The sequence below is a fragment of the Gymnoscopelus microlampas genome (assembly GCF_963454915.1).
Source record: "Gymnoscopelus microlampas genome assembly, chromosome: 5".
Taxonomy (NCBI): Eukaryota; Metazoa; Chordata; class Actinopteri; order Myctophiformes; family Myctophidae; genus Gymnoscopelus; species Gymnoscopelus microlampas.
Window position 1 is genome coordinate 32,688,997 of NC_139942.1, and position 22,782 is coordinate 32,711,778.

Here is a 22,782-nt window from a genome sequence, read left to right on the forward strand (position 1 = left end):
AAAGGAGGAAAATTGCCCGTTTCTGCAAAGCCAAACAATGGAATTAAACAGTTATCTTAAATGCGTGTTCTTTCCACAATTAATTATTTTAAAGACTCCTTTTGTGGCTTAAAAAAATAAATCCAGCAAGTAATGGCCGTGATGATATGCCTTTAAGCAAGTGTATTAAATTCTTTGGTGGCACAACTGTAGCAGCCCAACTACCCCCCCCCCCCCCCCCGCCCCAAACTACGGAAAAACAGATTGCTATAAATGGCAGACCCCCCTCTCAACGTCCTGATAAAACATGCCCACACAGACACACAGGCTTCCATAACTCATTAGGACCTGAAGCCCATTCTACAAATGTCTTCTAAATCCCAACAGTATTCTGAAAAAAAACTTATGTTTCTATATCAGTGGTTCTCAAACTTTTCCATGTCAAGGACCCTAAACAATTATATGTATTTGGCCACGGACCCCCCATCTCAAAATATTTCGTTCCAGGGACCCCCCAGAAGCAAAGAATAGAGTTAAAAATGTTCGCTTTAAAACAATATATATTCGACATAGATATGTATTGCTTGACTGGTGTTTTTGTTCTGGTTTTGTTTGTATTTGTTTTTGTCTTGTTTGGTCTGTTTGTTTATATATGGATATATATTTTGTTTTTAATTTATGTCTTCATGTTTGGGGTGATAATTGAATGTGTCTATTGAACTGTTGTATTTTATTGGTTGCTTTAAAAAGCTTTTCTGTACCTTATGTTTTTTTAATGCTGAATATTGCTGCAGAAAAATCCAATAAACAAAGTTTAAAAAATAAAATAAAACAATATATATTCAAAGATTTGCACACATTTTCACGATTTTTCAAAAATAGCAGATCTATGAGCTTGTATATCTGCTATTTTTGAATAGCCAAAAGTGTAAAATAATGCTTTTTTTTTTCAGCTCAAATAAAAAAAGTGACACAGATGCGTTCCAGGTCTGAATGGGATAATGGATCTGCCACCCTCCCTTGGCTGTAATGAATGAGATTTGAAACAAAGGAGGATGGTACCTGCAAGCTAGACACTAAACACCCAGATGGCTCAAATTGCCCGGGCTGCTCCAGAGACGGAGAGAGGGACTGAAGCAGTGCCAGCGTGAAAGTTAAAATCACCTTGAAACAACACACAGGGCTCAGAAAGCAGAGCGACAACAGAAAAACAATATGTACCGCTTGTCAGAGAGTCAGCCGAATGACAGCTGTAGTTCTTCTGGTTGCATCGTCACACACACACACCTCTGAGCAAAGAGAGACACACCTTACGAAAAGGCCTTTCCCTCCTTCCCTCCTCCTGCTGCTGTTGCCAGTGGAGTAAAGTAACTAAATACATTTACTCAAGTACTGTACTTAAATACAATTTTGAGGTATTTTTTTTTACTTTACTGGAGTATTTCCAAATTTTTTGTACTTTAACTTCTACTCCACTACATCTCAGAGGCAAATATATTGTACTTTTACTCCACTACAATTATTTGAAAACTTTAGTTACTAGTTACTTTGCAGATATAAATGATTACATTATAAAACATACATTAACCACTTTTGCCCTATTTTATACCTAGGCTATTTTCAAACATTGATTGTAGTACTTTTACTTTTGGTACTTTAAGTACATTTTGACACCAATACTTTTGTACTTTTACTCAAGTCAATTTTGAATTCCGGACTTTCACTTGCAACGGAGTACTTCATACATTGCAGTATTGATACTTTTACTTACGTAAAACATTTGAGTACTGTTGCCAAATGCTAGAAACTAGAGTAGAAACTTCAGCGTGGAAAACAGAAGTTAATTAATAATTTGGCGCTTTCCAACATGACCCACATCCTAGCCCCCCCCCCCCTCCCCCCTCCTATAAGATCTTGGTGGAGGTGTCGGGAGATGCTTCCACTAATCATGTTTGAAATCCGATTATACTGCTTTCGCACATTTGAAATGCAGAGAGAGGCGAGCGGACAGATAGCGAAGGAGCACACGCTTCAGAGAGATATCTATTACCCTATTAAAACGGTGCACGAGTGAGAGCAGTAATTATTTGCGACCCTGTGTCTGGAATGATGAATGACGTGGCTTTGGTTTTGCTGCTCAGCCCCACAGCACACATCTATCTATCTCTGCAGTGCTGGAGGTCTTCTCTGCACCCATCTCTAGACTCTAGCAAAAAAACACCTCTATCTTACTGACTAGGGCAAGTGGTTCTTCAACAGGGGGTCCCGGGGACCCCTAGGGGGTCCTCGGAGTCCGCCAAATCTTTGTGTGACTTTTTACCAGGTTGCCAAACCTGGTCTATATCTACACTCGCTAGTGGTCACTTTTTCCCCATTGGCTGGTCCTTTTGCGTGACTTTTTCCTCATTGGCTGGTCATTTAGCCAATGAGGGCTCAATGTCCTCTCAGAATATGGGATCTAAAGAGTGTTCGGCCACTGTATGTACCTGCAACCTGGTTATAATATGACTGTGTCATATTTCTCTTGTTTTTACATTAACCACTTGAACCCTAGCATCCCTATTCTGGAGGGAGCATTAGCCGAAAATAGGCGATCTACAAGCTCACAACGCGTCGCAGCGCGACGCGTTGTGAGCTTGTAGATCGCCTATTTTCGAGAAAAGAGATTTGGTGTAGAGGTAAAAAAAAAAGAGCAGACCAAGTATAGAGCCAAAAGGTCAAGTTAACTAAGTATTGAGTGTTTAAATGTCTGAAAATACCCTGATGATAGTGCTGTCAAAAAAGTCAATGAAGCCATCTATGAAATCTATGGAAAAGGTTTCAACGATTTGCAACAGAGTTTTATACAATAGATCTATGTAGTGGGGGGGAAAAACGACCCCTGGACTAGGAAAAACAAACCTGTCATGTTACCGTTTTTGCTTAATTGGGATCTATATGAGGCAATGAATGCAACGCTATATGTTGTGGATATGTACGCAATGAATGCTTCTGTTAAAATCCTACGAACAAACGTAAAACATTTAATTTAACCCATTTAGACCTGGAACGCATCTGTGTCACTTTTCCATTCCAGCTAAAAAGCATTATTTTACACTTTGGCTATTTTTGAAAAATCGTGAAAATGTGTGAATTTAAAGCGAACATTTTTAATCTTTGCTTCTGGGGGTCCCTGGAGCAACATATTGAGATGGGGTCGGCGGACAAATACATATAATTTTGAGGGTCCTTGACATGAAAAAGATTGAGAACCTTTGACCACTGATATAGAAACATAGGTTTTTCAGAATACTGTTGGGATTTAGAAGACATTGTAGAATTGGCTTCAGGTCTTAAATTTAATTAAAAAAAATTAGACCCCTGGACTAGGGGACTATTTCAGACAGGAGAGTGGTAGAATGCTGAATGATGAGCCCACGTGTTGGGTGAAAGCGTGTGGCAGGCCCAGGGTATTGCTGCGTACTGTATACGTGCGTCTTTCTTATGCTTTCACATTAAATTCCCCCACCGCTCCTAGGGGACTTCTGCAGTGAAGTTGAACTTACAGTAGCAGCAGCTTGAGTAGGGGGAGGTCAGTCCCATGCTAATGAGTTTATTGTTTAGCTGTCATTGATTAAAATATTTCCCTGGGGCCGAGGCATTCATGGCGCTAATAAAAAAATCTAATCGCTGATGTGATTAACCCATTAAGACCTGAGGCCGCTTCTAAAAAAAATCTAAATCCTAACAGTTTTTCGGAAAAAAATATAAAAAAATAATTTTCACGATTTTTCAAAAATAGCAGATCTACAAGCTCATAGCGCGGCACTCGGTGCCGCGCTATGAGCTTGTATATCTGCTATTTTTGAATAGCCAAAGAAATCTAAAGTGACACAGATGCGTTCCCGGTCTTAATGGGTTAAGAGATGCATGATGATTCATGACATTCATTTTTCTGTGAGAGAGATAACCGCTCCTGACCTCATAAACATGCAAGATAGGGGGGAAACTCAATCCCTGATTTCATTACAATCAAATCAAGGCAAATGGGACAGACTAATGGAAAAGACACGCAACGCAATAGCCGAAGGAACAGTAAATAAATGCTCGTTTCCAGTCAAGATATATTTACACGTCAGCCTAGCATGAAGGTTTTGGCTTCTATTTGAAAAAAAAGCTGTAGCATGGCAATGTTTATCTGTTTTGGACAAGTCTGCATTTGTCTTTAAACTAACCGTCAACAGAGACTAATGGTATCATTAAAATCACATACCTGCAGGAGTCACTATAGTAAATGAGTGTCAGTAGCTAACGACGGTGTTTTGAAACGGCATGGTAAATCATTCCACATGCAAGAAAGTTTAATTTCAGCCCATGAGACCCCAGCCGCGCCTGCAGGCACTGACAGCAACTAGACATAACTGTCAGCATTAACTTTTAATCTGTGGCCACATAAAATACGACGTTCACCTTTAATGGGATTATCTGGGGGTGCTGCACACTTTGAAATGGCCACTTGCACTGTTCATTCGAGAAGAAGTACGGGACTGGAGAAAAGAGGCGAAGCACTGTGTGTCTTTGTAAAAAACAAACATGGTTATTGTATTTAGAGATGTTCATTAAGGAATCCAAGAGCCCGTAATCTAACATCATCATTGCGGTGATTACTGTAATACCCATATAAAGGGGCTCACTGATGTCACAGCAAAACAGCCACACAGAATAGAGAGTGGGAGGCAGACGGATGAAGGGCAAATGGCATAATTCCAGTAAGTGGCAAGCAACAGATATTATCTAATTGAACAGGCTGATATAATCCGCTGGCAACGAAGTTAACCCTTTAAGACCGGGAACGCATCTGTGTGTCATTTTTAAGATTTCTTTGGCTGTTCAAAAATAGCAGATCTACAAGCTCATAGCGCGGCACCGAGTGCCGCGCTATGAGCTTGTAGATCTGCTATTTTTGAAAAATCATGAAAAGTTGTGCAAAGAATACATTTTTTTCATTTTGTTTGGCGGACATTTGTAACTCAAATCTTTCCTTCTGGGGGTTCCTGGAACTAAATATTTTACAACTGCTCGATTTAAAAAAGATATAATCCAAGATTTTGCCACAAATGTTCAAAAATAGCAGATCTACAAGCTCATAGCGCGGCACTCGGTGCCGCGCAATGAGCTTGTATATCTGCTGTTTTTGAATAGCCAAAGACATCTAAAAAATGACACATGTGCTGCGTTCCCAGTCTCAACGGGTTAAAGCACCTAAACAGTCGATAGACCCGTTTTTCCCATTTCCTGGTTACATAGCAATGGGGGGCGGGACGCGACTCGTTGCTCGATTCGGTCTCCTCCCCCCTCCTCTCATCTAACAGCCAACCACAATGTTGACACATGAGAACACGGTTCAGTCTAACTGACTGCAGATGACTGCACACAAAACCGGGCCGGCGGAACGGAACGGAACGGAACGGGGCTGAAACGACACTCTCTCCAGCTATAAGACAGATGCTACCCATCTTCCAAATCACCAGTAGGGGGGTGTGTCCCCTTTTTGGATGACAAGGCAATAACCTCCGCCAGGCTCGCGAGGGGCTGGGCTCATTGAAATCATCTTTTTTTACGAGGAACCATTTTGCATCTGCTCTCGCTATACCCACTGACCGTGTTGAGTATATGTTTGTGCTCCTAGTAAATTGTCACATTACGTTTTAATTAGCGAGCATCCATCCAGTCTCCCGGAACACCTGCTACAGTTTAGGGAACAAGTCATCTGTGAATGTGGTGTGTGCCTAACCCATTGAGACCTGAAGCCGATTCTACATGTCTCCTAAATCTCAACAGTATTCTTGAAAAACGTATGTTTCTATATCAGTGGTGCTCAATCTTTTTCATGTCAAGGACCCCCAAAATGATAGGCATTCGGGCGCGGACCCCCATCAAAATATTTTGTTCCAGGGACCCCCAGAAGCAAAGATTTGAGTTAAAAATGTTCGCTTTAAAAAAATATATATATTCAGAAGATTTGCACGCATTTTCACGATTTTTCAAAAATAGCAGATATACAAGCTCATAGCGCGGCACTCGGTGCCGCGCTATGAGCTTGTATATCTGCTATTTTTGAATAGCCCAAAGTGTAAAATAATGCTTTTTAGCTCAAATCAAAAAAATGACACAGTTCCAGGTCTTAATGGGCTAATAAGCGCAAGTTATTTGATGCGAGGGCAAGAATTGATTATTCAGAGACTGTGTACGACAGCAACACCAGCCAGCCCAGACAGACAAACAAGACAAATGTGTTTCTGGAAGGAGGATTGGAGGAGGTAGTATAAACCCACCAGTTGGCTGGTAGAGTAGGCGGGGAATCTCAGCGTGATTTGCATCTCGAATTGTTCCTCTTTGTCGTGGACGGCGGCGGCGGGCGCGGCGGTCAGAACCAACGGCGACCCTTGCAGCGCCGAGAGCTTCAGGTTCGTGACGGCCACGCCGGACAGGAGCGTTCCGGAGGCTTCTATCCGGATTGCTGCTGCCGGGCTGGTGCAGTTGAACACGAAGAGTTCCGTTCGCTCGCAGTCCTGAAAAAACGTAGCTGGAAGAAACAACACAGAAAGATTGCGGGCGTTAGATTTAAGACTGGGGATAATAAAAAATAAAAAAAACACCATGGAAAAGCAGGGATAGAGGAATGAAGACTGACAGGCAGGCAGACAAAGAGACAGAAGACAGAAGGCCTCCTCCCACACTGTCTGTGTAGTACAGTCCACAAAGGTTCTTCCTCTAACTCATACATTATTCACTTCAAGCTGTGCCCCAAAGGTATTGCTCAAAAACAGGTGCGTCAGTGGAGGAAAGAGAAGACTTGAGGGAGGGTGATGTCCCCGTTAAGGGCTTCGGCAGAAAAAACACCTAAAATACCCAAACATTAGCTCTATTTAAAACCTGACGGTCAATTAGAATGTGTCTGAATAAAAGAGCCAACACACGAAAGAGAAGAAAACACAAAAAAAAAAGCGAAAAGAATAATCCAAAAGAATTAAGTTTTTCTTTTTCTTCTAGCCTTTTTCTCTTTTTCGAAACATTTCAAAACAAGCCTTTGCACGCTAGCTTTGTCCCCGATGACTAACAGGGATGCTTTCCGTGGATGGCTACCCATCCTCAGCTTCCCAGGAGGGTGAAGTGTGTGATGTTTATTTCATCAGTATGTACAAACACATGCACACACACACACACACACACACACACACACACACACACACACACACACACACACACACACACACACACACACACACACACACACACACACACACACACACACACACACACACACTCTGCCTTTCTCACAGACAGGTGGCTCAAGACGGGCTGCCTCAGTGGCAATGACACAACACTAGTTCATGTTACAGGTGAATGACAAAGCAACACACACACACACACACACACACACACACACACACACACACTTTATAAACAAATACACGACCACACACACCCCTCGGCAGCTAAGAGCTTGGTTGGCAGTTCCTCTTGAGGGGATAAACTTCCCATGCAGCGGTGCCTCATGTTTATAGTGTGCACCGCGGCGTACAGAGGACACTGAAGTTACTCCCCGCTAGACATCAGAACGTTAACCCATTGATACCTGGAACGCTTCTGTGTCACTTTAGATGTCTTTGGCTATTCAAAAATAGCAGATATACAAGCTCATAGCGCAGCACCGAGTGCCGCGCTATGAGCTTGTAGATCTGCTATTTTTGAAAAAACGTGAAAATTATTTTTTTATATTTTTTTCCGATTTTCTTTTAGGATTTAGATTTTTTTTAGACGCGGCCTCAGGTCTTAATGGGTTAAGATGTATCGCTGCAGTAGGAGGCTCTGCCGGAGCCGTCGTGAATTATTAAACCAGACGTGGAATTACTTAACAAAAGCCTTGAGCAAAAGGGCACCTAATCTTCCTTTCTCGTTGCTACCTTGAGGACGCGGCGATGACTTTTTTTTTTTTTTTGAGCATCGTCTGAAGTCAGAGCACAAACCAGAGCGAGCTGCTCCTATGGGTGCTGAGGCTGCACAGCGTGAGAGGAACTCGAGAAGGCACAACTCAATTGAACCCTAGCGTCCCTATACTGCAGTGGTGGAAAAAGTACTCAAATTCTTTACTTAAGTAAAAGTACCAATACTGCAATATAAAAATACTCTGTTACAAGTAAAAGTGGAGAATTAAAAATGTACTCGAGTAGAAATACAAAAGTATTGGCATCAAAATGTACTTAAAGTACCAAAAGTAAAAGTACTAAATATTTGAAAATAGCAGATCTACAAGCTCACAACGCGTCGCGATGCGACGCGTTGTGAGCTTGTAGATCTGCTATTTTCAAATAGCCTAGGTATAAAATAAGGCTAAAGTGGTTAATGTATGTTTTATAATATCATAATTTATATCTGAAAAGTAACTAAAGTTTTCAAATAATTGTAGTGGAGTAAAAGTACAATATTTGCCTCTGAGATGTAGTGGAGTAGAAGTAAAAGTAACGGAAATTGGAAATACTCAAGTAAAGTACAGATACCTCAAAATTGTACTTAAGTACAGTACTTGAGTAAATGTACTTAGTTACTTTCCACCACTGCCCTATACTGGGGGGGGGCAACATTCGGTAGAAACAGCGGATCTACAAGCTCACAAAGCATGGCATTGCTAGCATTGTGAGCTTGTAGATCGGCTATCTTCAGTGAAGATATTTAGTGTGTAGAGGGGGGGAAAAAAGGAGGAAGCCTAGTATAGACCCCTGGGGGACTCCGGTGAACTAAGTACAGGGTTTAAATGGTTAAGATGACAATTACGTACAGACAGATGCACACACTCGATTAGGAGGACTAGAATAACACATGTGTCAGTGAGGGCAGGAGTGGCTTTAACACTTTGTCTGTTGACTTTATAGAGCCCGGCTGATGCCAGACTTTTTGGGTCCGATACCGGTCCCAGTTTTGGGTCCGTCAATCGAATGCGATTGGCGGATATTTTTGTAGATCTGCTATTTTTGCAAAGTCTTCAAAATGTTTGAAATCATGTAATATATAACCTACAATTACCGTACATGGTCCAAATAGGGATACCAGGTTAAAAATCTAGTTTTATTACTTTTACTGTACCAGCAGGGGAGGCAACGTTTTACTGAGACACCGTCTTAGCCCCACCGTTGACAAAGTGTACTCTTTTTTTTCTTGTATTGTGCACTGGGAGGCACAGTGGCTAAACGCAACACAGCAGAAATGTTTGGCTAATCTTCCTCACAACATAAAACTAGAATGGAAATGGAAATGCGGTGAAAAAGTTGTGGAAAAAACACATTCCCAAACAAAACACTTCTGCATTAAGGCCTCCTCCTATGCAAATTGAAATTGAGAACAGCAAAAAGAAAGTACAGTGACAGAAGAGAAACATCGATAAAAATGTTTCCTCCTGATGCATGGAAATACAATTATGCCCTCGTGTATCTACTACACAAAGAGAGAGGGGGAACAAAATGAATATATAGCGTTCTATATGGGTTTGTTTCACCTGAGGAGTTGCCATTCATCTAAATATTGATGTAAAAGCACACAAGGGTTTCACCTTGGGTGGTGTAGCATTGAGAGAGAACAAACAGCGTCTTTAATGAAGATACAAGATGCAAGAGTCAAATCCATTCTGCATTGGGACGTGCTTCATATTGAGCGAGAGCTCGTCCCGGGCTCCTTTTGTTCAAGACCACCTCACGCCAATTAGTTTCTCTTTGTCCGTCTGAAACAGGACAAAAGCCTGACTTCAGAAACCAACGAATGACCTTCACTCTCTGAAGGTGTTGCCTTCAAGCCCAACCCTAGCCTATAAATTCAAAGCCTTCCAAGCAATCACCTTTGCCAGCCCCCCAAAGTCTGCAGAATGATGCTCAGACAGCGGGTAGAATACAGAGTAAAGGTGGGTGTCAAAATTATTCGGCTCACAATACAGCGCAGGTCGCTGTTTATAGATTTGTGAAGCTTTTGCAATGTCGAACGGAGAGAGGTGAGGAAATCTCATTCGCGCTTCGCCCTAATGAGGTGCTTGGATTATCATATAAATCATCGACTCGATGCGGTTTGTGTGTGTGTATGTGTGTGTGTGTGTGTGTGTGTGTGTGTGTGTGTGTGTGTGTGTGTGTGTGTGTGTGTGTGCGTGTGTGAGAGAGAGGAAGAGAGATACCTTTATATCTACATGACATTTTCACGATTTTTCAAAAATAGCAGATCTACAAGCTCGTAGCGCGGCACTCGGTGCCGCGCTATGAGCTTGTATATCTGCTATTTTTTGAAAAGCCAAAGTGTAAAATAATGCTTGTATCTTGGACAACAATAGATAGTGGTTTAGCACAGTAGTTGTGATGCACTTTTATTAGCAAACAAGCTAATACAATCTGGGCCAGTGACAATTCAAGCATGCTAGTTGAAATTCCAGGCTATACTCACACAGTTGGTTAAAATTATACAGCAATTATAATGTGAATTATAGTGAATTGAGTGTTGGTGGCGATTAAGACGAAACGGGGCCACCCACCCTATGCGATCAGATGTTGTGTTATAAGCACATGGGTTTAACTCATTAAGACCTGAAGCCGATTCTACAAATGTCTCCTAAATCCCAACAGTGTTCTGAAAAACGTATGTTTCTATATCAGTGGTTCTCAAACTTTTTCATGTCAAGGACCCCCAAAATTATAATGTATTTGGCCGCGGACCCCCATCTCAAAATAATTTGTCCCAGGGACCCCCAGAAGCAAAGATTTGAGTTAAATATGTTCGCTTTAAAACAATATATATTCAAAGATTTGAACACATTTTCACAATTTTTCAAAAATAGCAGATCTACAAGCTCGTAGCGCGGCACTCGGTGCCACGCTACGAGCTTGTAAATCTGCTATTTTTGAATAGACAAAGTGTAAAATAATGCATTTTTTAGCTCAAATCAAAAAGTGACACAGATGCGTCCCAGGTCTTAATGGGGTTAATGAGAACAGGGGTGTATCTCAAGAATATATATATATATATCCCTGCAGTATTCTTCATCTTCGTGAAAACATGTAATAATAGCATAGGATATACTTGACTGCTATGTGTCCCCCGTGATCTTTTTGCAGCCCAAACCCAGTGTGTATTGAGTTGTTGAGCCTCTGCTCTCTTTAGCAATGCCTGGGATTTGGCCATCGGAAAGACCTCTGGGGAGGCCCTTCAGCAGTCAGCCATCCGCCATGGCAATCGCTATAGCACAAACTCCCAACAGGGCAAGCAGCGCTATTTTCCAATGATAATGAATGGGGATGTCCAGCATGTGTCCATTCATTTATCACCAACACTCCAGTGGCTTATAAAAAAAGCCGTGGCAAGCGTATGGTATAGCAGCACTGCTAAAAAACCTGGCTGCTGTTAACCCATTAAGACCTGGAACTGTGTCATTTTTAGATTTGAGCTAAAAAGCATTATTTTACACTTTGGGCTATTCAAAAATAGCAGATATACAGTACAAGCTCATAGCGCGGCACCGAGTGCCGCGCTACGAGCTTGTAGATCTGCTATTTTTGAAAATTCGTGAAAATGTGCGCAAATCTTTGAATATATATCGTTTTAAAGCGAAACATTTTAACTCAAATCTTTGGTTCTGGGGGTCCCTGGAACAAAATATTTTGATGGGGGTCTGCAGCCAAATACATGTAATTTTGGGGGTCCTTGACATGAAACAGTTTGAGCACCACTGATATAGAAACATACGTTTTTCATTAAACTGTTGAGATTTAGGAGACATTTAGAATCGGCTTCAGGTCTTAAAGGGTTAAGGTATCGGTATCTAGATGTATTGGCTCCCCAGAGTAAAAGGGGGTAAAAAAGATCTTGGCTACCACACCCTACCATCAGACATGCCGTCATGGACACAAAGATAAAGGCCTTTTGGTTTGGACAGAAACGCCGATGCAGCAGGGGTGGGGGGGGGGGGGGGGGGGGGCTGCTGGGAGTTTAAAAAAAAAAAGAGGAAAAAAAAGAGGGGAAATAGAAAAACAGGCCAGTCAGCAGATAGGCTAGTCCAACTAATGCCCCGCACCGGGGCCCAAAATTACCTCCGACTCAACGATCCTATTCACAGGACTCGCGAGCCCCCACCCCTTTGGCTGACAAGCCCAACACAAAAACCCAAGCTAACCTCTCCAAAGTGCCCCTCTATTGTCTGCTTCACCACGTGATAACCCTAACTCAGACAAAAACGAACAGTGAAAGAGAGTGAACACACACACACACACACACACACACACACACACACACACACACACACACACACACACACACACACACACACACACACACACACACACACACACACACACACACACACACACACACACACACACACACACACAGAGAGAGAGAGAATACATTTAATTTGGAATGTGGAAGCACATAAAGAGTCCGTCTGTGATTGCACATAGTATATAAAATGTTCCAGAGTCTCAGCTTTTATGCCTATATCGTCTGCCAATCGGCTATACTGTGCATAAAGCGAGTAAAAAGCTGGAGTTCTCCTCTAATGTGCTGTAAATGTAACCAGATTGAACCCTCCCATGTGGGATCATCCCGATATTACCATCATTCATCTCCGGGAAAAGTGATGTCACCGAGAGGTGAGAAATACCAAGCAAGGGTGTTTTATCACTAGCGGGGGAGAAATGCAGACCAGGCACAAGTGCCCCCAGAGGCAATTCCATTGGGCGAGATGCACGGACACCCCCTGACAAAATGCATTATTCACAAACACACATGACCGTGGTTGCGTGCGTCCTGCGAGTATCCTAGCATTGGGGATGAGACAATCTACTGTATATAGAGCAGATAGGCTCACACTGAACATGCAGTGGCAACTGGCAAGCATTGGTGTTTGTTTATAAGATGCTGTTTCACCTCAGCAGAGGTTGCACTCTGGTACCTCGGGTTCAGATTTCAGTGACATGAAATTCTAAACTTCTTCAAAAATTGGCAAAATCATGGACAACTCAGAAAAAAAGAAATAACAGCACCCACACACCCACAACCCCACCCACACACACACAAAATAATAATCATCAGGGGCATACCTTTCTACCTGCCAAAAGGCTAAAAGCACAGTAATACTCTGTAAATAGCATAACTTCATCTTACCTATAATTACTGTATGTAAGTGCTTGAGCTTTAAATAATGAATACCTTCTCTATAGACTCTTAAGAAACTCTACTTGAGAAGAATACAACTACTATCACACCGCTAGCCATAGCCTATTCTTTACTTTCAGAATATTTAACATAAAAGCCATAATCATGGATAAGGTATACATGAACGTGTTTATGTAAATTCTGAAAATGTAAGACATTCTAATGTAAGACTGTCTTCGTGCAAAATAAGCTTTTCCTAAATTTTGGATCCTGGTTGTAACACAAAACTGCAATTTTCCTCCAATATTTATAAACAAACGTTAGGCTAAACAAAACAAACCCTTTTTTCAGCTTCAGAATGCAGAAACGTTTATGCCTGCCACATACACAGCAAATCCTAAGTGTTAATTTAACTCTGAAGGGTGTACAAATGTAACCAAATGGACCCGGAAAAAAAACACCCAGGAATTTACAGTGTAGTGGTTGTTAGTTAACTTCATAGTGAAAAACGATAAACCAAACAAAGCTGGAGGTGATGCTTTACTTTACTCTGATTGTGGACTGCATCTAAAACGTGCTCAGTCATCATGAGACGCTGGGATGACGCTCAGGCAGATCTATCCTCTAGATATCTGTCAGCAAAAAAAGGGGGTTCTTCAGAAAAAAAAGGTGAAACTGAGATCTGGGGAATGATGATGTTGCCTTTTTTTTGGCCAGATTGGGTGCCTTGAAGGTGTTTTACTAATGCATTGCACATCAAACACACAAAGGACGCCGAGCATTTACGACTACCTAAAAATATGTGAGGATTTGCATGAAAGAAATGAGCACGGTACACACACACACACAGAGGTTCATTTTCTTAGCTTCTCCAAGCACTTCAGAGTGTTCGGTTTTAATGCATGATGGTGGAACCACTTTCCCCTTCCTGAAACGGCTGCTTCAATTAGGGAGGTATAAAGAGCCTTGATACCAACCTCTCTTATCACAAACGGCCCTGCTGGCAGATACACTGAAAAACACCAGCAGCATGAGACACTGATGTGGCAATAAATCCAAACTGACTTGTGCAATTTCAGATATAACGACTTATAAGCTCCCTTGATATACCATACCAGCCCCTTAGGGGGAAACAAAAAAAATAAAAGCATTTCACTAAATGAGATTCTCACCCCTACTTTTTTTAAATGTAGCATTTCTATCCCACTTGCAGTTGCAACATGTCCATTTTAGCTCTACCAGGGTGCAGCAGGCCTCTCTCTCTGACAATCGCTCTAGTCTGTTCTAAAGGACAATAACAAGGTATGCAGACACGACTCCCTGCCAGGCCCAGAGTGAGAGTCACCTCCATTTTCCTTCAGAGCCAAAAGCTCCACCCTATTAGCGTACAAAAGGCTCTGTGTATTGCCTGAGCAATGAGGCTAGCTGCTAGGACATTAGCCTTCTGCTCTCTCTCTCCTCTGGTAATCTGATGTCTTTATGTAGTAGACAAGAAGGCCGTTCGTTGCGTGCCCAGTTCTGACTGAGCAATGTCTATAGCTGATGGCAAACTGGCCTCTCTGCCATTGCTAGTGAACTGCCGTACAAGGAGGGCCTCTCGTGCCAGTGGTGGAACAGCATTTTCTACAAAGTGTCATACTCCCCCATGTACTTTTTTGCACACAGCGTATAATAGGCCTCCAGAAATTAGCCTCAGCAATCTCTGCACTTTAGCAGTTGAAGAGGAAGCATGGGGGAGATATGAGAATGACTCGTCTAGGGCATTTGTTGGGGTAAATGAAAATGATTCTGTTTTCCAGTTGCAATGACAGCCTAGCATTGGGTGGATTACTGTGTCACTGGAGCCAAGAGCTGATAAGGCTAAGCTACATCCTTCTGCACTTATCAGCGCATAGCTACTGGGATTTTGTTCTGTGAGCTATCGAGACGGGCAGCTTGATTCAGTGGCTTTAGTAGGGTATTAAATTGACCACATTACCAGGATGTCAAATACTTGCTAACTTTATGATGCCTTTCAGCAAAGCTCTACTGCTAGACCCTGTGAATGCATACACATACAGGTGAACCTCATTATCAGGAGCACACTGCATTAGTATGCTGGTCATCCAGATGGCTAAAATGACATAGCTGACAGCTTTATATGGGAGCTGGCCTAGAAATTCATAGTGCCTTTTCCTCCAATGCTAAAAGATAATGAACATCGTTGCTGTCGGGCGGAAAGCTTATATGTCCAGAAATTGTACTTTTCAGGAAATAAAGAACATATGTGTTCCACTGGATCCAATGTAGAAATTATTTAGTTACAATCTCTTACTTTTCATTGGTTAAATATTTATAAAACACAGACAGACATAGCCAGTTTCAGCCTGGCATCGCTATTTTGGGCATGTCAGTACAGGCCAGAATCTTTTTTTTTTTTTTCAAAAATAGCCGGAAATAGTGTCAAGTCATCGTTGTGAGCTAATTTTATCGGCTATTTTTGCTACTTTGGCTCAACACTGTGACAAAAATATAGGGCATTCATTATGAAAGAACTATGGAGATACAAGGTTATTCGGGCTGAAAGCAACCATATATATTTGATGGAAAATGAAAGCAGTACTGTAGGTAAATATTACCATCATGATGGAGCTAAATGAGAGGTCAGAGTGGCTGGAGGATTTGTGTTCAGCAGGCCAACCAACACCTAGCCCTGCTGAACCCCTCAGATCTACAATCAACATAATTAAAAAATGAGGTTTTAAACTTTCATATCTATAACGGTTGCACTTCAACCTCACACTCTGCCCTCTTTTAAAAGGTCATTGGCTTTTAATTGCTCTCCATCGCCTTCAGTCTGCTGGTTTCTCTGTCCAGTCTGCACTCGCTGCTGGACTGTGGGACTGGTGTGTGTGTGTGTGTATGTGTGTGTGTGTGTGTGTGTGTGTGGGGGGGGGGGGGGGGGGCACGGAAAAGCAATCTGTGTGAGGTATACAGGCCAAGAAGCAGGTCTAAACACACTGGGACGGCTCTTTGAAATGAGATTGCAAATAATAAGCCATTCTACGTGTCCACAACATGCACCTGGATTTTACTGTACCGTGGATTTGCAAAGGCCATTTCCCAGTGACCACACTAGTGCAGTAAAATACATTTTGGGAAAATGTCCCTCTGCCTCGGGCATCCATCTCCATCACACACACATCGCCATGGTACTGTTACAGTGCCATTGCCCCGGAGGCATTTCCAATTTGACCCTAACCAACCTATCTGTGCGCTTCTATGGAGAGAAAGATACACTCAAACACTCTTCTCATCATGCAATTTATATGGGAAATGAAATTACCATGAATATGAAATCTGAAAGATTGAATGCCGTCCCATATTTTTGTCACTGGTGTGCCAAGAAAACAGATTCCTCAGCACAAAATATGCATCTATACCCAGATCAGTAAAATTCACACAAATACAAATCTGTTAAAGCCCAACAACTTTAACGTATTCTAATAATCATTACTTTCTTCCCTCTTGTCTTTTACTGCTGCGTCGAATATGGCATGCTGCTAAATTCTATTTCTTTGTGCCGGTACAATGACAATGAGGGATGCAACTTCAATTTGAAACGCTGTTTATTATGTCATTAGCCTAATAATAAATGTTGTAGAGCGTCAAATGCAAGAGAGCTCAATAGCTTAATAAAGAGGCTGATGTTTTAAAATGCAGAAATGGCACTGGTGGGCACGTCTAGTGTTTTATAAATTACAATTTGATTATTTATTAAACTGTACAATTAACAAAATGAAGAGTCTAAAAAGCCTACAGTAGCTAGCGGTCCCTAGATGCCACGCTGATTCTTACACACAACCAGATCAAAGTAGACTGACCAAGACTGACCAACATTGCCCTCCTTAAAACCCTACACTTTCGCTAGAGGTGCTAATAAAACCTTTATTTCCCCCAACATATGGCCAACAATTGAGAGATTGCTGGTGATTTTCTCGAAGTTTAACAGTAACTGGACATTGTAACTGGACAAATAATCACAATGCTTGAATTGCGTCACAGTTTTTCAGTCATGTTATGAACGTGAATTGTGTTTTGGATTATTTAGATGGACGAGGGGCGAACATATCCCCACGTGCACGCAACATAGGCTACACAGAGTCACGGACCCAATGGCTCTGGCTACACAGTGGTGTTTCAAAGACCGTTAATGATGCCCACTGTTTGGTCAGTGTAAACATTGAGCGGTAGCTTCTTCCAAAGTTTTTGTAGCATTGTTAGGGTAAAAATAAGGTTCATCCCCTGGATGCAGCAACAGTGAGTTTACTGCGTCTTTTCAGATTGTTTTGTGTCGGAGATGCAGGACACGTATTGTTCAACATCACTGCCTTTGGAAAGTTCTAAAGTTCTTGCTATAAGATTAAAGTAGTTTGAACCGGGTTTGACCATCCTTAGAGGCCTGCACTCTGGCTATAGTGGGGCTAGAGTGGTGGGGGGAGAGATTGAGAATGAAAGCAGACAGAGCAACAATGGGTCAATTGCACTACCCGATTATCCCGACAAGAACGAAGTTTCATGGCAATCTGCCCGTTAGATTTTGACAGTTTGTGTGCACATTCACATTTCGCTGCTTAAGAAAAGACCTTGGGGTCACCAAAATCCTCCAGGAAGCATGAAGGCAGCACAGCATATTCCATGGGCATCCAGACAGAAGTTTTTTTAGATGTCTTGTTCAGGACCAAAGTGATGGATGGAAAGACCGACATTCCCATCCTTAAACCCACACCGCTGTTGGCCTAAATGGGTGTATGCATTCTGCAAGTTGTGCTTAAAAAACAGCCATCCATCCACATCCATACCTTTTCATTCATACAGTCCTTTGTTCTGTATTGCTGCCACCTGAATGTGTCCACAGAAAACGGCCTCTAATATAAACCTCGGGTGGAATTCCATGGGGAATGAAAACCGTAAAAAGAAAAGGCAAGCCTTATCAGCTGATCACTCTGAACCCCGGGTCTCTGGTGCCAAGCCCAGCATATTTTTTTTTCCAGAGGGGCCGGCTGGATCATGAGGGCTGGGGCACTAAACTGGCTGAGTGCAACCTATAATGGGGCATTAGTTGGCCCTTTTGATCTCCAACCCACAGTTTCAAAGCAGTTCATTTCATCCCTTGATCATTTCTGTCAGAAATGCTATCATAAAAAGCAATAGGAGACATGGCTGCCGGTGAGGTATCCTCCATAGGCGTGTTCATAGGGTCTTGTAAGACTTTTATTACCCTGGCAGAAAAAGGCACCATCATTGGATTGTTGCTCACAGCAGACCCTGGCTAGAGACAGGTCTGCTGTAAGCAGACTAGTATAACTACTGCATGTCAGCTCAAATTATGGAAAAGGAAAAACAAAACACTACAAATACTGAGCTATGTTCCATAAGGGAACACTGGGTTATCATAAAGTATTTGGGTACAAATCAAGCAGGAAGATTCTTAGTCTGAAAAATGAAATGTGGAAGTGCCAGCAGGGGTCAACTCCACTGGAAGCAAAAACAAGTCATATTATATAGAAGTCTATACCGGCATGAGAAAATGTATAACTTCACTTCTAACTTGATTCATTACCTCAGTGAACATAATGAGTTTGTTTTGAATCGCTATAGTTTCAAGTTTTCTTCAGTACAACAGCACGATGTTCATTTAGTAAATTATGGTCCCATTTAGAGTAAAAACAATGGAATGGACAATAAAGCAGAGCGTGTCTAAAGGGTGGCACTGTTGTGATTGACAAGTCACTGTGGTAGCCATATTGTGAAGATATTCACAGGTGTTGCCAATGATACTAATGAAGGCACTGTTCCATTCTGGTCAAACAGAATCAGGGTGCTGATGTTGTGCATGTTGCCTCACTGGAAACACTCTTCTGGGTCTAAAATGTGGGGTCCAGGGACCCTCATGGACACCTTAAGGGGGTTACAAATGGCCCCTTGCGGGGTGTGTAACTCTGCGAGTGTACAAATGGACCCGTAAGGGTCCATTTGGTTCCATTTGTACACTCTCAGAGTCCCTGAGCACGGGTCGTCCGTTCAGCTCCGCCCAGAGCCAAATGAATAAGTAAAAAACAGCAGAGGGCGCTGTTTTTCCTTTTTATTTGGCGATGGGTTCCCAGATTGCACTAAATGGAACAGAGCCTTCATTAGTATCATTGGTAACACCTGTGAAGGAAGTGAAAATATGGCTGCTGTGCATAGAGCCTATCAGGATAGAAGCATACCAATGGTTATCCCCAGCTCCACCTCTTGTCCAAATATGGTCACTTCTGGCTGCAAAAGATCCACGATGGAGACGTCCATAGAGGACGACGGCCAATTTGCCGAACTCGAGGCTTCAGAACAGCACTACACAAACCAATGGGTGTTAACTACATTGGCAATGGTGACAGTGCCTCATATCTGCACTTACTCGCTTTTGCAAACTAAAACATCCTTGCCCAATAATAACCACCATGCCTCTTATATCTCGTTAGAGCACAAGCAATTCAGAATGGAAACAACATATAGAAACGCCATAGACAAACAACTGCCTGAGAGGTTGATGTCTGATCAATACTAGTTGGCCTCAAAAGCCTTACTTTGCTTGTCGCTGGCGTTCCTATTAAATTCCTGTGCCGAGTAGACATGCTAAAAAAGAATGTTATTTCCCTACCTAGGCCAATCCAATGCTGCTTCAGCGAAAGTATAAAATACACGCCGAGGCATTTGCAAGCTCAACCAGACATGATTTGCATCACCACCCAATTCAAATTACCTCTCAGCAGCTTGTTGGGAAGAGTACGGACATGGTTGTTCAGCATATCTGTTCAGAGAAGCATGTGCATTTTTTACTTGTTCCAGCCAAAAAAAACATCCTGGGTGTTAGCGCTATGCCAAGTTCATGCACGGTCGCTCTTAAGCCTGATTTATACTTAGTCGTACGATGGCGTCCCGCGCCGGAAATAGCCGATCTACAAGCTCACAAACACGTCGCCATACAGCACATGGTGAGCTTGTGGATCTGCTATTTTCACCGTGGTACACAGACACGCAACAAAGTATAAGGATTTAATATAGATGCCAGGACAAGGGAAGTTCACCTGACAGCTGAATCAGTAGGGATGGTGGAGGAGAACTGTGGTATCGAGTACTTTTACTCTGAAAGCCTGGCGAGTGCAGATCATTAGGTTGAATTGTTTGTGTCATTATTGACGTGTTGATTCGAAAGAGGATGTACGACTGAAAGTTTAACAGGAACGATAAATACGTACTATAGCTTTAAAAAAAGCCTCTGATAGATTGATTTCTCCACAAAAAAAAATGGCGTTGAATGGTGAATCAACAAATGCAATTAAGGATTTAATTAAAGCGCCAATTTATCTTTGTCTAAGATTAATTCTTTGCCACATGCCCTAAAAGATCATTTCTGGCAGACAGAACCAGGTGAACACACAAACCACAAGGGCGTTGGAAGAACGATGATTTGCGACGGACAAGCGCCGTGCAAATTAAAGTGCAGGGAGAGACAAAGACATTTCCCGGGGGCCTGACCAAGAGAGGAAGCTATTTGTACGTTATCAATTTTGATAAAATTAACACGGCTGTACATTGGGCCGTGATTAAATTCTTGACAAATTGTCTAACCTCCGTGCTCAGTGCTCAAACGCGCGCAGTTCATTAAACGCTGCGAGGGAGGCAGCGTCAGCGACCGCAAATAATAACCATCACGCGTGACAGAGAGGTAGGTGGCCCTCTGTAATCACACAGATGTGACACGCCCCGCACATATTTACGCACCGCACAGGCTTAATGCTCTCATACCAATCCTCAGGTTCTCATTTCCTCGAGTCTGGTGATGAAAAAAAAGGCTGTTCCTTCATCCTCCCCCACACAATGCCATTTCATTATACAGAAAGAAATAATGTTAAGATTTCAATTTAAGTTGGCCTCCATCAGGCACACACACAGCTCCCGTCGTGTAGCTGCGTGTGTGTGTGATGGCATATGGACCATCGTGTGACGTCTAAAAGGCAATATGTGACAAAATAACATGAATATTTCCAAATTACATGCACTGGTTCCCACAAGCTGTTCGACAAGCCGGGGTTTTTGCACAAGTCTCATTTCGTACACTCACAGTCACTAAGGATACCCCCACCCTCCCACACGACACAAAAAAAGTGAATACTAGATGTATGTTGTCATCGCTGTCAGGGCAGAAACCTTGCATCTCCTATTACTTTGATGCATGACAGCAAAAATAGCCGATCTACAAGCTCACAACATAATATCGCGGTGTGTGTGGTCTTGTAGATCTGCTATTTTTGAAAAAAAAAAAAAAAGTTTTTCACCTATAATGACATGCCCAAAACAGGGCCGCTAAAGTGGTTTAAAGTATGTCTGTGGGTTTTATAAATATTTAACCAATGAAAAGTATTAACAAAGGCTTGAAACTAAATAATGACTACATTGGTTCCACTGGAACACAGGTTTTTATTTCAGCACAACATAGTATATCTATGCTAAGAATTACTTATTTTTTACTTTTTCTTTGACTTTTCTGCTGTGCTTGAACCTCTGCACAGAATGCTGTGGACTCACTAGTAGTAGCAATAATAATTTGAACACTAATTAACCAGAAATATATTGCTAATGAAGTAGCGCAGCATCTCTACTTTCACTGGAGAGACAGCGTAGGAATGTGCCCACTTTGCATAGTTCTGTTGCCAATCAGAACCCATGCGAGTGACTGGCTCAGGTAAAGACTGACATGGTCCACTGCATCCAATTACAAAACCAACCACACACACACAAACATGCAGGTTACTCTCACACACACACACACACACACACACACACACACGCTCCCTCTCTGCCCAACACACACACACACGCGCATTATGTAAACATACAGTAGTCACTTCTCTTTTTGCTAAACTGCCAACTAAATAATTTGGGACAAAATGCACAGATTAAAAAAACAGTGGGTGATGTTTTCTCCCACAATGTACTCTTGTCTATAAAAAGACCAATTAACGATACTCAAGGGGGGCGTGTTTAATTTTTATGTTAGGATGCCGTTCCCCCCGCTAACATGTACAATAAAAGCTGACGAAAAATGAATGAGACTGGAGGCAGTCCCTGAGCCATTATGTCATTGTGCATGAGGCAGAGTTGTGTGTGTGTAGTGTGTTCACGCTGGCTTCCAGGGAGCACATGCTAATGGGATTCCTGCACTCTGCCTGTGCCTTTTGGAGAAGAAGTGAAGGCATGGGGAGGGAGGAGGAGAGAGAGAGAGAGAGAATAGACAGGGGCTGCATCTGAATCCTCTTTGGCTGGGAAATGAACCGCGAGACAAAGGAAGGTGAGGCTGACAGTCTCTGGAGGAGACCATTATACTGTAAGATAGTGGGCTGGTTCTGTTTCACTGTCAAAGGAGGAGGGAAAAAAACCCTGATTTACCGAGACTTTTTCGCACGCGCACGTGCACGCGCACGCTCACGCACAACATGCTCAATGACATACTGTGTACACCCATGTGCATTTAAACACACAAAGCCTTTTGCAATTCTAACTCACAATGTATGCCAACCTCTGTGTACAAGCTGTCGTTAACATACTAACTACATTACA

The 22,782-nt window shown here is 42.3% G+C and overlaps 1 protein-coding gene across 1 annotated transcript in view; it reads right to left on the reverse strand.

Annotated features, from left to right (window-relative positions):
* The window catches only part of LOC311046378 (cadherin-2-like), a 93,628-nt gene that overhangs the window by 32,177 nt on the left and 38,669 nt on the right, over positions 1 to 22,782 (reverse strand). Inside the window, exon 3 of the mRNA XM_084058638.1 lies at positions 6,294 to 6,544. Coding sequence (XP_083914764.1) covers positions 6,294 to 6,544 — 251 coding nt within the window. The remainder of the gene's footprint in view (positions 1 to 6,293; positions 6,545 to 22,782) is intronic.